The sequence below is a fragment of the Danaus plexippus genome, assembly GCF_018135715.1.
Source record: "Danaus plexippus chromosome 22 unlocalized genomic scaffold, MEX_DaPlex mxdp_27, whole genome shotgun sequence".
Taxonomy (NCBI): Eukaryota; Metazoa; Arthropoda; class Insecta; order Lepidoptera; family Nymphalidae; genus Danaus; species Danaus plexippus.
This window is the reverse complement of record NW_026869855.1, coordinates 3,542,760-3,554,513: the sequence shown is the minus strand read 5'-3', so window position 1 is coordinate 3,554,513 and position 11,754 is coordinate 3,542,760. Positions and strand designations below refer to the sequence as shown.

Here is an 11,754-nt window from a genome sequence, read left to right as displayed (position 1 = left end):
GAAGTTTTAAGTGAATCCATTAAGAAATAAACTAATTCAATTTAACCCCCTTTTCTACCCCTTGGGAGGCATTACCAAATATTCTGCCTACTCCCGCTAAAAACATACATATCAAATTTCAGCTCTCTCCGCCCAGTAGTTTCGTCTGTGCTTTGTATGTCAGTCAGTCAGTCAGTCGCTCAGTCACGGAAGAGTTTTATATAGATACGTTAGATAATTAAAATACCATTCATTTATAAATGTTGAAACCCTAAGCGTTATTGACATCCGTTTTTGGAACATTTATTTATAATATTTACTGTAACATTCTGGAAGCATGTCAATATAACACTTTTATTGCTTAAACAAAGGTGGTGCTGTTTTACGCTTATAAATAATAAAGTAATATCTGAAAAAGTTGAATTAATTTATTTCTAGAACTGCTTTTTGTCAACAACTTTTGTAATAACCCAATCGAGTTCCGAGCATTACAGATTTTCCCAACAATAATAGCCCAGCCATGCTTAAACGAATGGTTAATAAAATATATATATACAATTTTATTAAGGATTTATTGTAACCAATCAGAAATTAGAAATTAATTTCCACTTGATCTATTGATGTTATAAGCAGTGAACCAGTGGTCCGTAAATTTGTACTTACCATAAAAATGAATAACGATTACCTAAAGATTCTAACGGTGTAGTGATGCTGAAAAAAACAAATTTACTTAATGAATAATATATATATCTTCCAATTCTTAAAAAATATATGTTCATATAGAAAAACAATAAACGTTCGTGTAAATGTAACGATAAAATGATGCACATCACATATGCACAGAGACCTTCCATGAATATTTAAAGCCCTACAAGCTTTATTTGGGACCAGTTTCCGACCTTCACGGTGGTACTGACTTCATTATCCGTCACTCAACACTAATTACAAAGGCATTTTATATTTACTTTATTCATAAGAATTCATACTTAATCAGTTGTATGTTGGTTTTAAGTAGAAAACTAATAAGTTTAGAAAAAAAGGAGCAATACATTATAAAAATACAAAAGGTTCTTTGTTAATATAACTGATATGTAAGTTTAGACTTATGAACACAGGGACACTCATTAATAATATATTATGAAGTCACGTAGCTCTTAGGACTGGTAGCAAAAAACATGGTATTTAAGTTTCTACTGCCGTAATATGTGGACTATAGTATGGGACAATATTTTACATTAATAACTGACAATATGCAAGTATAAAAAACATTTCTGTTCGTTGAGATGCTTAACTCCCTACATTTTATACTCTCTTTCTTACCTATATTTTTTCCTTTTATATTGATCTACTTAATTCTTACTTCATTTGAACAATGGATGTTTACTCAGAGACATATTATTTTCCCTGAGTTTGTTTAAGTAATTAATTGCCAATTGTGGATAGATGTATAATGTCGTATTTGGTTAACAACAAAGAAAGGAAATTCGTATTGATCATAATGTTTGTTATTACTCACAGTCAAGGTTTTTGAGCGCTTTGTGCCTTTATCGTTATTTTCTTTTGTTATATAGGTAAGGTTATACATTTATATAGTTGTTATAAATTTTAAGAATTTCGTTTCCTATGAGTATGTTCTTGAATTCTTTGTTCGTTCCTAAATCATTACAAGCCTTAAGATACAATTCTATTTATACAAATAAAACAGATGTAACAACGTAATTATTACTTTTTTCAAAATTAGAATATTTTTAAAGAAATAAACATTAACGTTACGTTAAGGTGTCCGTTGAAAGTTAACCCCAGGAACCAAACAGTTAAGTTTGATTATAATTAGTAAGACTTAAAGAGATTAGCGATCCTTAGTGTGAGAAGAAAAATTTTCAAACAATTTTACTACGTCACTTTTGTTGTGGGTATATGAGACAATACTATCATATTATTAAGTTGATGTACCTCTTATAAGATATATTCAATAAATTAATACTTTTTTGTTCTTCTTACTGAGTGTCTTTAGTTCAGAACTATACTATCAAGCAGAATCCATTAAAGAGTCATAGTATTTTGTTTGCTAAATAACAATCATTAATCAGAAAACAAAGTATGTTTTACATTAAAGGAGAAATAAGTTTTTTTTACAAATAAGAGAAAAGCAGCTCTTAAAAAGCTTTCACAGTATTTAAGTCCATAAATCTCTTATAAAATTTATATTTCGAATCTTAATATTTAGAAAGGTTTGTAATATTATTTGGAGCCTTCATTTTGGAGCTTTCATTTACAACGTAACTACTGACCAGTAATTAAAAAATTTAAATTCATTAATCCCTTCGTTTCCAGGTTGCTAAAATTAAATTAATACAACAATATAAGTGTCTAAATTAGAAAAAAAAGTCCCTTTGAGTTAATGTCTGAATAACATTCTTCATAAAATCAGGACAAAAAAGAAATATTTATTTTTAACGAATCTGAATTGTGTCATATCACGAATCAGAATTGCGCTGCAGATATTATCCAAAAATTAAAAAAAAAAAACTATCTTTTGATCGAATTATTCATAAATTTAATGATGAAAACAAATAGTCAGTTTAGAAGTTCTTTGGGCTACGAAATGATTACGTTGAAGAATTATAGTGAAGAAGAAATAAAACTTGTATATTCATTAAGCTGAAACGTACAAATAATGAAAAATGGCGTCATGAAACATATTTATGAAAACCCAAGAGAATTCATTAATAATGTTATGGACGTGGATTAATTAATTAAGATAAATAACTTAACTTTCATTTCAAGTATAATATCTTTGATACTATTATTTTGTTTTAGATTTATGTATGTATTTTTTAAAATAAACTATATTCTGAAGTGTTATACTTATTGTGAAAATATGCGGCTTGGCGTATTTCAAGGGAAATAATATTTTTTTTTTTGTGTAAAATATTAATTTTAATATAAACTTATACCCACGGAATCTGTTTACTGACACACAATCATTTTAGTTTACAATGTACAAAATTAACAATCTATCGCTCTCGTAATTTGAAAGTTTATACAATTTTATATATAAGTATCTAATGTATGTTACAAAACAAGTTATTACCAATAATAATTTAATAGTTCTTAATTATAATATATTTTTTCTCTGTATAAACAACTTTGTCTTTTTAAAAGATCGGCTCTTGTATAATTACGTTATATTTTAAGTATAGCTTTCCCAGCACTTATCTCTAAACCTCTAAAGATTAAATGACTTAAGGCTTTTAGGCAATTTCCCTCGATAATAGATGAAATAGCGCAATATATTTGAGAAGCAAATTTTTTGGGATTTTTTTTTTAATTATTATAACGGTAACGAAATTGACCTTTATTTAAATTCCTTACAAAAATATATGATTCAGGTTAAAGCCGATAGTTATACCACGTAAAAGATAAAATATAAAAATTGAGGGGTGCTTCCTAATGTTTCTGAAACCTCTTATAAGCCAATTTGTGCTATAACATCATAATATTATAATTTTACATACTTTTGCAACATTTTAAAATCCACAGCAAATAAATCGTTTTTAAAACCTTATATTAAAGCAATAAGAGGGTTTCAACATAAAGTACTAACAGTATAAAGGAATTTTACATTTGTAGCCGAGTGGGTACCCAAGTAGCTGTCTAGTCACTAAAGCAATAGCTTTCAGTATATCTTTTTGTGTTGGGAAACAACTTTATTCTATTTTCAAATTTTTGTTTATAACAGAACTTAATGTGTAAAAGTGGTTGCAACTATAGCCGTAACATTTTGATGGATTCAATATCCTTGAATTATTTGCAACATTACTTATATATGATCGACTTAACTTTTAAATTATTATGTTAATATACATCCTCGTTTAATTTTTCTGTCTAGGTTTGAAACCTTGAACCATCGTAGAGAATTTAAAATTGCAAGTAGTAAAACTACTTGAACAAGGCATTGGTTATAAAAATAGATCAAAAAATATTTTAGCCTAAAATAGTTAACTTAATTTTCATGACGGTGTATCTTAATTAACATCAATTAGTCTTTATATTTTTTTTTTTAGTGATTTTGAGTAATTTTCGTTTCTATATTTTAAAATATAGACCAGCCTGATCAAGCTTACATATGCAGAGATAGTTCCCTGTCATGAATATTCCACGTTCGTTGAGATTTATTGGGGCCGGGTTTTCCTCTTGCCGTAGATTTATGTCCTGTTTGAATTAGATTTGTGATATCCTTGTTTCAGTTTAATGGCAGGAACGGGGATAATATATAAAGATTGTAAAATAAGGTCCGTTTTCGATAAATTTATATAGAGATCGGTTTATCTAATATACTTTATTAAAATAAAAAAAAAAATATTGTATTAACAATCTTTTAAAAATTTATAAAAAGTTTAAATTATCTTTTGTTTTCTAAACATTCTATGACTATTTGATTAAGCAAGTAAAGTACAAACTTGAGCTTAAATAGAAGTACTTTATTTTACATGGATAATAAGGAAATAGGATTTTATTATAAGTGTTAGAAACCTTATGAAACATTGTAAAGCTACCACAAAAATATTAAATTCATTTACACGAAACTACTATTTTTCGGTGGTTACGCGTAACTACGCGTGGTTTATTTTTGTAAAAAACTACATACTCCCGACGTTTCGGTTACTTTGCAGCAACCGTGATCACGAGCAGACGAGATGTTGGTTTATAGGACTAAATTTGCGAAACCTGCGGTCACACCATCAACATTGCTGATCCTACCTGAATAATATACCCTCGTGAAGCTGCTGTAACAAATGTTTTTTAAACTCTTACAAAAAAATATAAAATAAGGCTACGTCATTGATTTTTTACGTAATAGTGTACATCAAATTTAAATTATCCTCCAACATATGCTGTTCCCAAAGTCTGATTCGCGATTCTTTGAACGATAAAAGTGGAATTGAACTCAGACGAAGTTTATATAGAGAAGAATCGCATAAAGTATTTTTATTTTAAAACGCATATGAATACATTTTATTAATTAAACAAAAACACATCACTCCCGAGCTTTGACGTGAAGGTATATCATAACTATGAAGATGCCTCAATTGTGTATTGTCACAAAAGTCAATGAAGCCTTTCTATTAAACTATTAAACTAAAATAACCTAACATATACCTCAGCGATGTCTAGGCATACAAAAGCAGAAAGTCAAAACGAACAGAACCAATTTGATTATCACTGTAACACAATATTTATGCACATCTCATTTGATAAGACATAACCGCTGTTATCAGTCCTTAACATTGTTGACGGGTATTGAGAGTCTTCCACTAACCTATTATTATACTTTAGAAATACATGATACATTGTTTAGCGAATTACAAACTAAGTCAATTTTATTTACTCATTTATAAACGCGTCTCAATAATGTATACTATTGACAAATTAATGTGTATGTAAAAAAATATATCAAGTTATTAAATATATTTGTATCATTTTTATTTTATATGAGATGTCTACTGTGCTGTTTTCGTCTCGTCAATTTTGTCGAATCTACATATTAATTATTTTTAAAGACATTAAAATTGTAAGCAACAAAACTGGTAACATACATTTGAAAATATAAATTTTATACCTAGTATATCAGTGATATATCCCAATAGGCGAATCAAACATATTTTATTTTCAAAATATTAAATGTCCTTCGATTTAGTTCCTTAAACGTTTTATATAAAATATATGTAGTATTTTTTTTTATTTATCATATATTCCATTGCGATTAAAGTTTATTTAAAGATTTTTAGGACTTAACAACAAACACAAAACAGGCCATCTCGAAGCGTAACCAAATGTTTGCTCCGGCCCCGCCGGCTTCACAAGAGGCATACTGTTTGAACGCTGTGATAAATTAGTTTGCCAAATTTTGTAGAAATTTGGTAAGGAATTACTTCATATTTTATATTTCATAAGTAGATAGTTTCAAAGTTTTTTGGAAGTAGGAGTAATATAAGGTCTGTCACAAACGTCCCTCCATAAGGATTAAATCCTTTAAAAAATCTGTACATATAATGTATGTGCATATATACAATGATTTTTATCAATTTTAAGACAAACTAAATATCATCTTAGGAGTAACACATCATAATTTATAGTTTTGTTTTCTTATCATTGTTCACTGGAAGCTAAGAAACATTCTTTAGGGGAATCACACAGCATCATGAATTCGCAAGCTCAGGGAATACCTTGTCACTGTATAAATACGAAGTTTTGCATCGTCTTGTATTAATCACTCTTGAAACTTCAACCGCATCGGTTGTAAGCTGGTCTTCAAACTTATAACAGATTTAATAAAACTATGTGAGTTGTTAGATATAATAATAAGGAAAGACAGCGTTTTTTGTTAAGGTTTTAGTTAATATACATCTTATATTTTATATATTGTTTCAGATAAAAATGTATTTCCTGTATATTTTATTTGGCGTCATCTTCTCAGCGTCAGCTCAGGAGTTTGTTGAACCGGCGTTTGTTGTCGAACCGTAAGTCTTATAACTATTCAATATTAAACTTGAACTCATTTGTCGTAATGAACTCTATTACAATGTAATAAAATTCAATTTATTACTGACTCTTCTCGTTTATGTTCTAGTTATCCCGAATGGTACGTGGGTCAACGAGTTCGTCGTGACGTCACTTTTGATAAACAGATCGGTGACGGAAAGGTGTTCGGAACACTCGGACAGAACGATAAGGGACTGTTTGTATGTAACAATATTAAGTATTATATAATAATAAACTATAGAGCTATTCTTTAAACTTTATAGAGGGCGCTTTGTAGAGCAGTGATAATCAATGTGCATATATGTTTATAATGTAGGGTAAAGGTGGCTATGAGCATCAGATCTTCAATGATCACCGCGGAACACTAAACGCTCAGGCGTACGGAACCCGCGTCCTTGGACCGGCTGGGGACTCCTCGCACCTCGGAGGAGCACTCAACTGGAAGAACCCTAACGCAGCCGCCTCCTTTGACATCAGCAAACAGATACACGGTGGCACTTCAGTGAGTACATCTACATTTAACAAGACAATTTATATTTTAACAGTTCTTGGTGTAGTAATATTGTATAACACTAAATACATAATTCCAGTATCAAGCAGCAGCTGGTGGGAGATGGCCGGTCGGTAAGAATGGTGACTTCTCCCTCCAGGGAACGTACGGTAAACAGCCCGGCATGCGCAGAGAATTAGGCGGTCTGGGTAGCTTTAACTACAGGTGGTGATGCTGTTGTCTGTTGACTGATAAGAATATTTGTAAATATATTAATTAATAATAAATTATTCACTAGAAACTAAACTGTACGTCTTTTATTCCTGTGATATTTATTGTAAATGTATCTTATTGCTACGGTGCAACCTGGTGCCATATTGTTTAAACCGAAATTATTTAATTATTAACAACATTGCTCGCTTTAACAATCTTGATAATTAGTTCATAGTTCATAGTTCTTAAGATAAATGATAAATGATGAATAATGATTTAAGACACAGAGAAACCGATGCAGCACATGAGTCAGAGAGAGACGGCGACACTTAAAGGTAAGCGACGTATACTAGTAAGTGCGCAAAATTAACAGTTAAAAATTCAAACAAGTGGCAGGTCGGACTCGCCCATGAAGGGTTCCGTAGCAGCAAGTAGATGACATAATATAAAAGTTATTTTAGTGCGTTGTAAGTTTGATCGATGTTTTATAAAAAAAAAAAATAACTTGGTTTGTATGAACGACAAAGTTGTGTATGCGTTTTTTGAAAATGCATTATTTCTTAAAAACTAATAATGATATCTCTGTCAAACCAATTTTCGTTGAAAGTTTCCATTGAAATCTACAGATTATATTTTTTTAATTTTCTCATTCTCTTATTTTAAAAGTTAGAGTGGAGGAGACTCATTTTTTCAGTTTGGAAGCGTCTATCTTTCAAATAATTGATTTTAATGAAAAATGGTTTTAGAAACCTTAATATCTTTTTTAAACTCCTATCCATAGACACCCACCACGTACAGGTTAGCTGAAAAAATTTTTTTTGAATCAGTTTCATGTATGGAGTGAGCCCCTTTTATTTTTAAATTTATTAATTTTTATTCAAAACTCGAATAGCGGTTACCAGAATACATCAACCTACAAAGTTTCAACTATGTACATAAACTCAACAGTTTCGGAAATAAATGGCTGTGACATACGGACAGACGGACAGACAGACAGACATGACGAATCTATAAGGGTTCCCTTTTTTTGCCATTTGGCTACGGAACCCTAAAAACAAATATATATTTATGTAAATTTTTTAAATATATTTTACATGGGTGAATGTTTCGAAGTTTGAGATTTTTCGAACCTTTAAAAATTAATATCTTTGAAAATATTTACTTTATCGTAAAAAGTCATAGGAACTTTTTTATTAGTATTTCAATAAAGTATACAAAAAAATGTCCCGTTTGATTAATAACAATTTCTTGCAATTGTTTAAATAATTTCGGTTCAAACAATATGGCACAAGGTTACCCCATGGCAACATGGATTTATATCATCAGTAGGGCAATTTGACGAGAATCGCATAAAAAAAATGAGGTTAAATAATTTTCGGCATTCAAACGCCGATTCCTTCTTGACTATTACTATTCAATACGAATAGCATATTTCTCGTTGCTAGATGAAGAGCAATTATTCAACCATATTCAACTTTGATTGCAGGAAATTATCATCATTAAGAATGTCAAGTGTACAGTTTTAAGAAACATCATATAAAAATTTAAACGATTACTCATTATCTGCATCAACTTGTAATAAATGTAACTTGGGATTGAAAATTTAAAAACTATCCAGGAGACATCTCGTCTGCGTGTGATCACGGTTGCTGAATAGTGATCGAAACATCGGTAGTACGTAGTTTTTTACAAAATAAATCACGCATAGTTTATCCGAAAAATATTAGTTTCATTTAAATGAATAAAACTCGCGAAAATCTTAGATGTCATTAGTTTCATTTAAATATCCAGGAGAAATTTAAGTATTTCTTGTATTGTCTCATATTGTATTAATATGATACACTGTAGGCACTTAATACAAGAAGTTAATTTATATTCACATTAGAACAATGCGTGTCATAAAAAAGTATTGAAATATCTCGTCTCATATATTAAGATTTTGAATGTTTTTATAATTTGATTTAGAAAATAATATTTGCAATTAACACCAATGAACCCGCCTCCAACGTAGAAATTAAACAATATAAATAACTAGTCACTTTATAATTTAAATTGCTTTCAAACTAAACTTTACGAAGCGTCTAGACTCTAGAGACTAAAGTTACTCGGAAAAATGAAATAACAGCATCCGATCTGTGTAACTTTACAACAAATTGAAAATTGCTTCCAAACTCGACCTTTATAATATTAAAGGCGTTGCAACTGCTTGATGATTGAATCGATTAAATAAAAATAAATTAAAACATGAACTGGTTTATAGTGGATATAATATAGCAATTACAAACATGACAAATGAAAAAGTACGGGGAAACAAGATGAAATTTACTGTAACCTAACCGAAATGTCAGGTAGAAAATAATTTATAATAAAATACGCATAGTATATGCGATATTATTAGTTTTATTTTTGTGTGTTTGCGAAAATTTTATGTATCTAACTTATTTATATTTCAAAATGTAATAAACTTTAATGGATTTGATTTTTTATACTCCCTACTTACCAAGTTCGAAAGTTAAGCTCGAAAAATATAAAGAAAGCAAAGACATTAAGTTCAACTTGCTGTTGTTCTTATTCCCGGTTCTTTTAAAGTAATTCACTTGAATCTTTTTCACTTATTTTTATAATGTCGTTTAAAATATTATAATAAATAGTTAAAAGTTTGATATGGCCGTTGATAATAGGAAAAATGTGTAACACTTGTATCTCCAATGCCGACAATAATTCATTTCAAGAAACTTTCATCATTGTCTCAAATAAGTATGGATAAATAAAAGACGTAAAGTGAAATTTCTAGTGAATAATTTATTATTAACTAATATATTTACAAATATTCTTATCAGTCAACAGTCAACAGCATCACCACCTGTAGTTAAAGCTACCCAGACCGCCGTATTCTCTGCGCATGCCGGGCTGTTTACCGTACGTTCCCTGGAGGGAGAAGTCACCATTCTTACCGACCGGCCATCTCCCACCAGCTGCTGCTTGATACTGGAATTATGTATTTAGATGTTATACAATATTACTACACCAAGAACTGTTTAAATATAAATTGTCTTGTTAAATGTAGATGTACTCACTGAAGTGCCACCATGTATCTGTTTGCTGATGTCAAAAGAGGCGGCTGCGTTAGGGTTTTTCCAGTTGAGTGCTCCTCCGAGGTGCGAGGAGTCCCCGGCTGGTCCAAGGACGCGGGTTCCGTACGCCTGAGCGTTTAGTGTTCCGCGGTGATCATTGAAGATCTGATGCTCATAGCCACCTTTACCCTACATTATAAACACATATGCACATTGAATATCACTGCTCTACAAAGCGCCCCCTATAAAGTTTAAAGAGCAGCTCTATAGTTTATTATTATATAATACTTAATATTGTTACTTACAAACAGTCCCTTATCGTTTTGTCCGAGTGTTCCGAACACCTTTCCGTCACCGATCTGTTTATCAAAAGTGACGTCACGACGAACTCGTTGACCCACGTACCATTCGGGATAACTGGAACATAAACGAAAAGAGTCAATAATAAATTGAACTTTAATACATCGTATTAGAGTTCATAGAGGCACGCGATGAGTTCAAGATTAATATTGATCAATTATAAGACTTACGGTTCGACAACAAACGCCGGATCAACAAACTCCTGAGCTGACGCTGAGAAGATGACGCCAAATAAAATATACAGGAAATACATTTTTATCTGAAACAATATATAAAATATAAGATGTATAATAACTAAAACCTTAACAAAAAACGCTGTCTTTCCTTATTATTATATCTAACAACTTACATAGTTTTATTAAATCTGTTATAAGTTTGAAGACCAGTTTACAACCGATGCGGTTGAAGTTTCAAGAGTGATTAATACAAGACGATGCAAAACTTCATATTTATACAATGACAAGGGATTCCCTGAGCTTGCGAATTCACGACGACGTGTGATTCCCCTAAAGAATGTTTCTTGGTTTTCACTGAATAATAATATCAAGAGTCGAGACTGATACGAAATTAGTACAATAAACTTTGACACTTATATTAAAAAGATTAAATATTTTAAATTCTGAAAAAATGTATACAGAATTGGGCTCTAAAAAATCTTATTTTAAATCTTATTTTTTCTTATTCTTATAAACAACAAAAAATAAACTCAAACTGTCGTCCAAACAGAATGGAGTTTGGTAAGTTGGTGATGCCGGAGCAAACATTTGTACGAGCTAGCTCCAGCAGGTGGCCTGTGTTGTGTTTATTTTTTCACGCTAAAAAAATTTTAATACATAAATATTTTTAAATAAATAAACATTATCAATATGAGAGAGAAATAAAATAACTTAAGAAGATAACATGTTTTATATTATAATATGTAACTTAAATACAGAGGTTTCTTTTTTCGAATATAAAAGCACTCAAACTGAACATTTTTGAATTTATGTAGTCGATAGGCTCACATGTCCAAGGGTAATTAAAATTTCGGTATAGAATCCATAAAATAATTAAAATTCTTACAAAATGATAGATTAAAGGCTACATGTTGGT

The 11,754-nt window shown here is 30.3% G+C and overlaps 2 protein-coding genes across 2 annotated transcripts; one reads left to right on the top strand and one right to left on the bottom strand.

The window, feature by feature from the left end:
- Positions 1 to 6,191: 6,191 nt before the first annotated feature.
- Positions 6,192 to 7,321, top strand: LOC133320400 (gloverin-like). The gene is made up of 5 exons (XM_061528704.1): positions 6,192 to 6,324; positions 6,415 to 6,503; positions 6,614 to 6,725; positions 6,842 to 7,027; positions 7,116 to 7,321. Exons 2-5 carry the CDS (start codon positions 6,421 to 6,423, stop codon positions 7,245 to 7,247), a joined length of 513 nt encoding a protein of 170 aa, XP_061384688.1. The 5' UTR covers positions 6,192 to 6,324; positions 6,415 to 6,420; the 3' UTR covers positions 7,248 to 7,321.
- A 2,689-nt stretch (positions 7,322 to 10,010) lies between these two features.
- Positions 10,011 to 11,107, bottom strand: LOC133320407 (gloverin-like). The gene is made up of 5 exons (XM_061528747.1): positions 11,012 to 11,107; positions 10,833 to 10,921; positions 10,608 to 10,719; positions 10,306 to 10,491; positions 10,011 to 10,216 (listed from the first exon to the last, which is right to left on the bottom strand). Exons 2-5 carry the CDS (start codon positions 10,913 to 10,915, stop codon positions 10,085 to 10,087), a joined length of 513 nt encoding a protein of 170 aa, XP_061384731.1. The 5' UTR covers positions 10,916 to 10,921; positions 11,012 to 11,107; the 3' UTR covers positions 10,011 to 10,084.
- Between the last annotated feature and the right edge of the window lie 647 nt (positions 11,108 to 11,754).

What these genes read in the sequence shown, in the direction of transcription:
- LOC133320400 (XM_061528704.1), top strand. Translation starts at nt 6,421, where the DNA reads ATGTATTTCCTGTATATTTTATTTGGCGTCATCTTCTCAGCGTCAGCT. An exon ending in AGAACGATAAGGGACTGTTT is followed by an intron (nt 6,726 to 6,841) that starts GTATGTAACAAT and finishes TTTATAATGTAG; the next exon opens with GGTAAAGGTGGCTATGAGCA. An exon ending in AGATACACGGTGGCACTTCA is followed by an intron (nt 7,028 to 7,115) that starts GTGAGTACATCT and finishes ACATAATTCCAG; the next exon opens with TATCAAGCAGCAGCTGGTGG.
- LOC133320407 (XM_061528747.1), bottom strand. Translation starts at nt 10,915, where the DNA reads ATGTATTTCCTGTATATTTTATTTGGCGTCATCTTCTCAGCGTCAGCT. An exon ending in CCGGCGTTTGTTGTCGAACC is followed by an intron (nt 10,720 to 10,832) that starts GTAAGTCTTATA and finishes TTTATGTTCCAG; the next exon opens with TTATCCCGAATGGTACGTGG. An exon ending in AGATACATGGTGGCACTTCA is followed by an intron (nt 10,217 to 10,305) that starts GTGAGTACATCT and finishes ACATAATTCCAG; the next exon opens with TATCAAGCAGCAGCTGGTGG.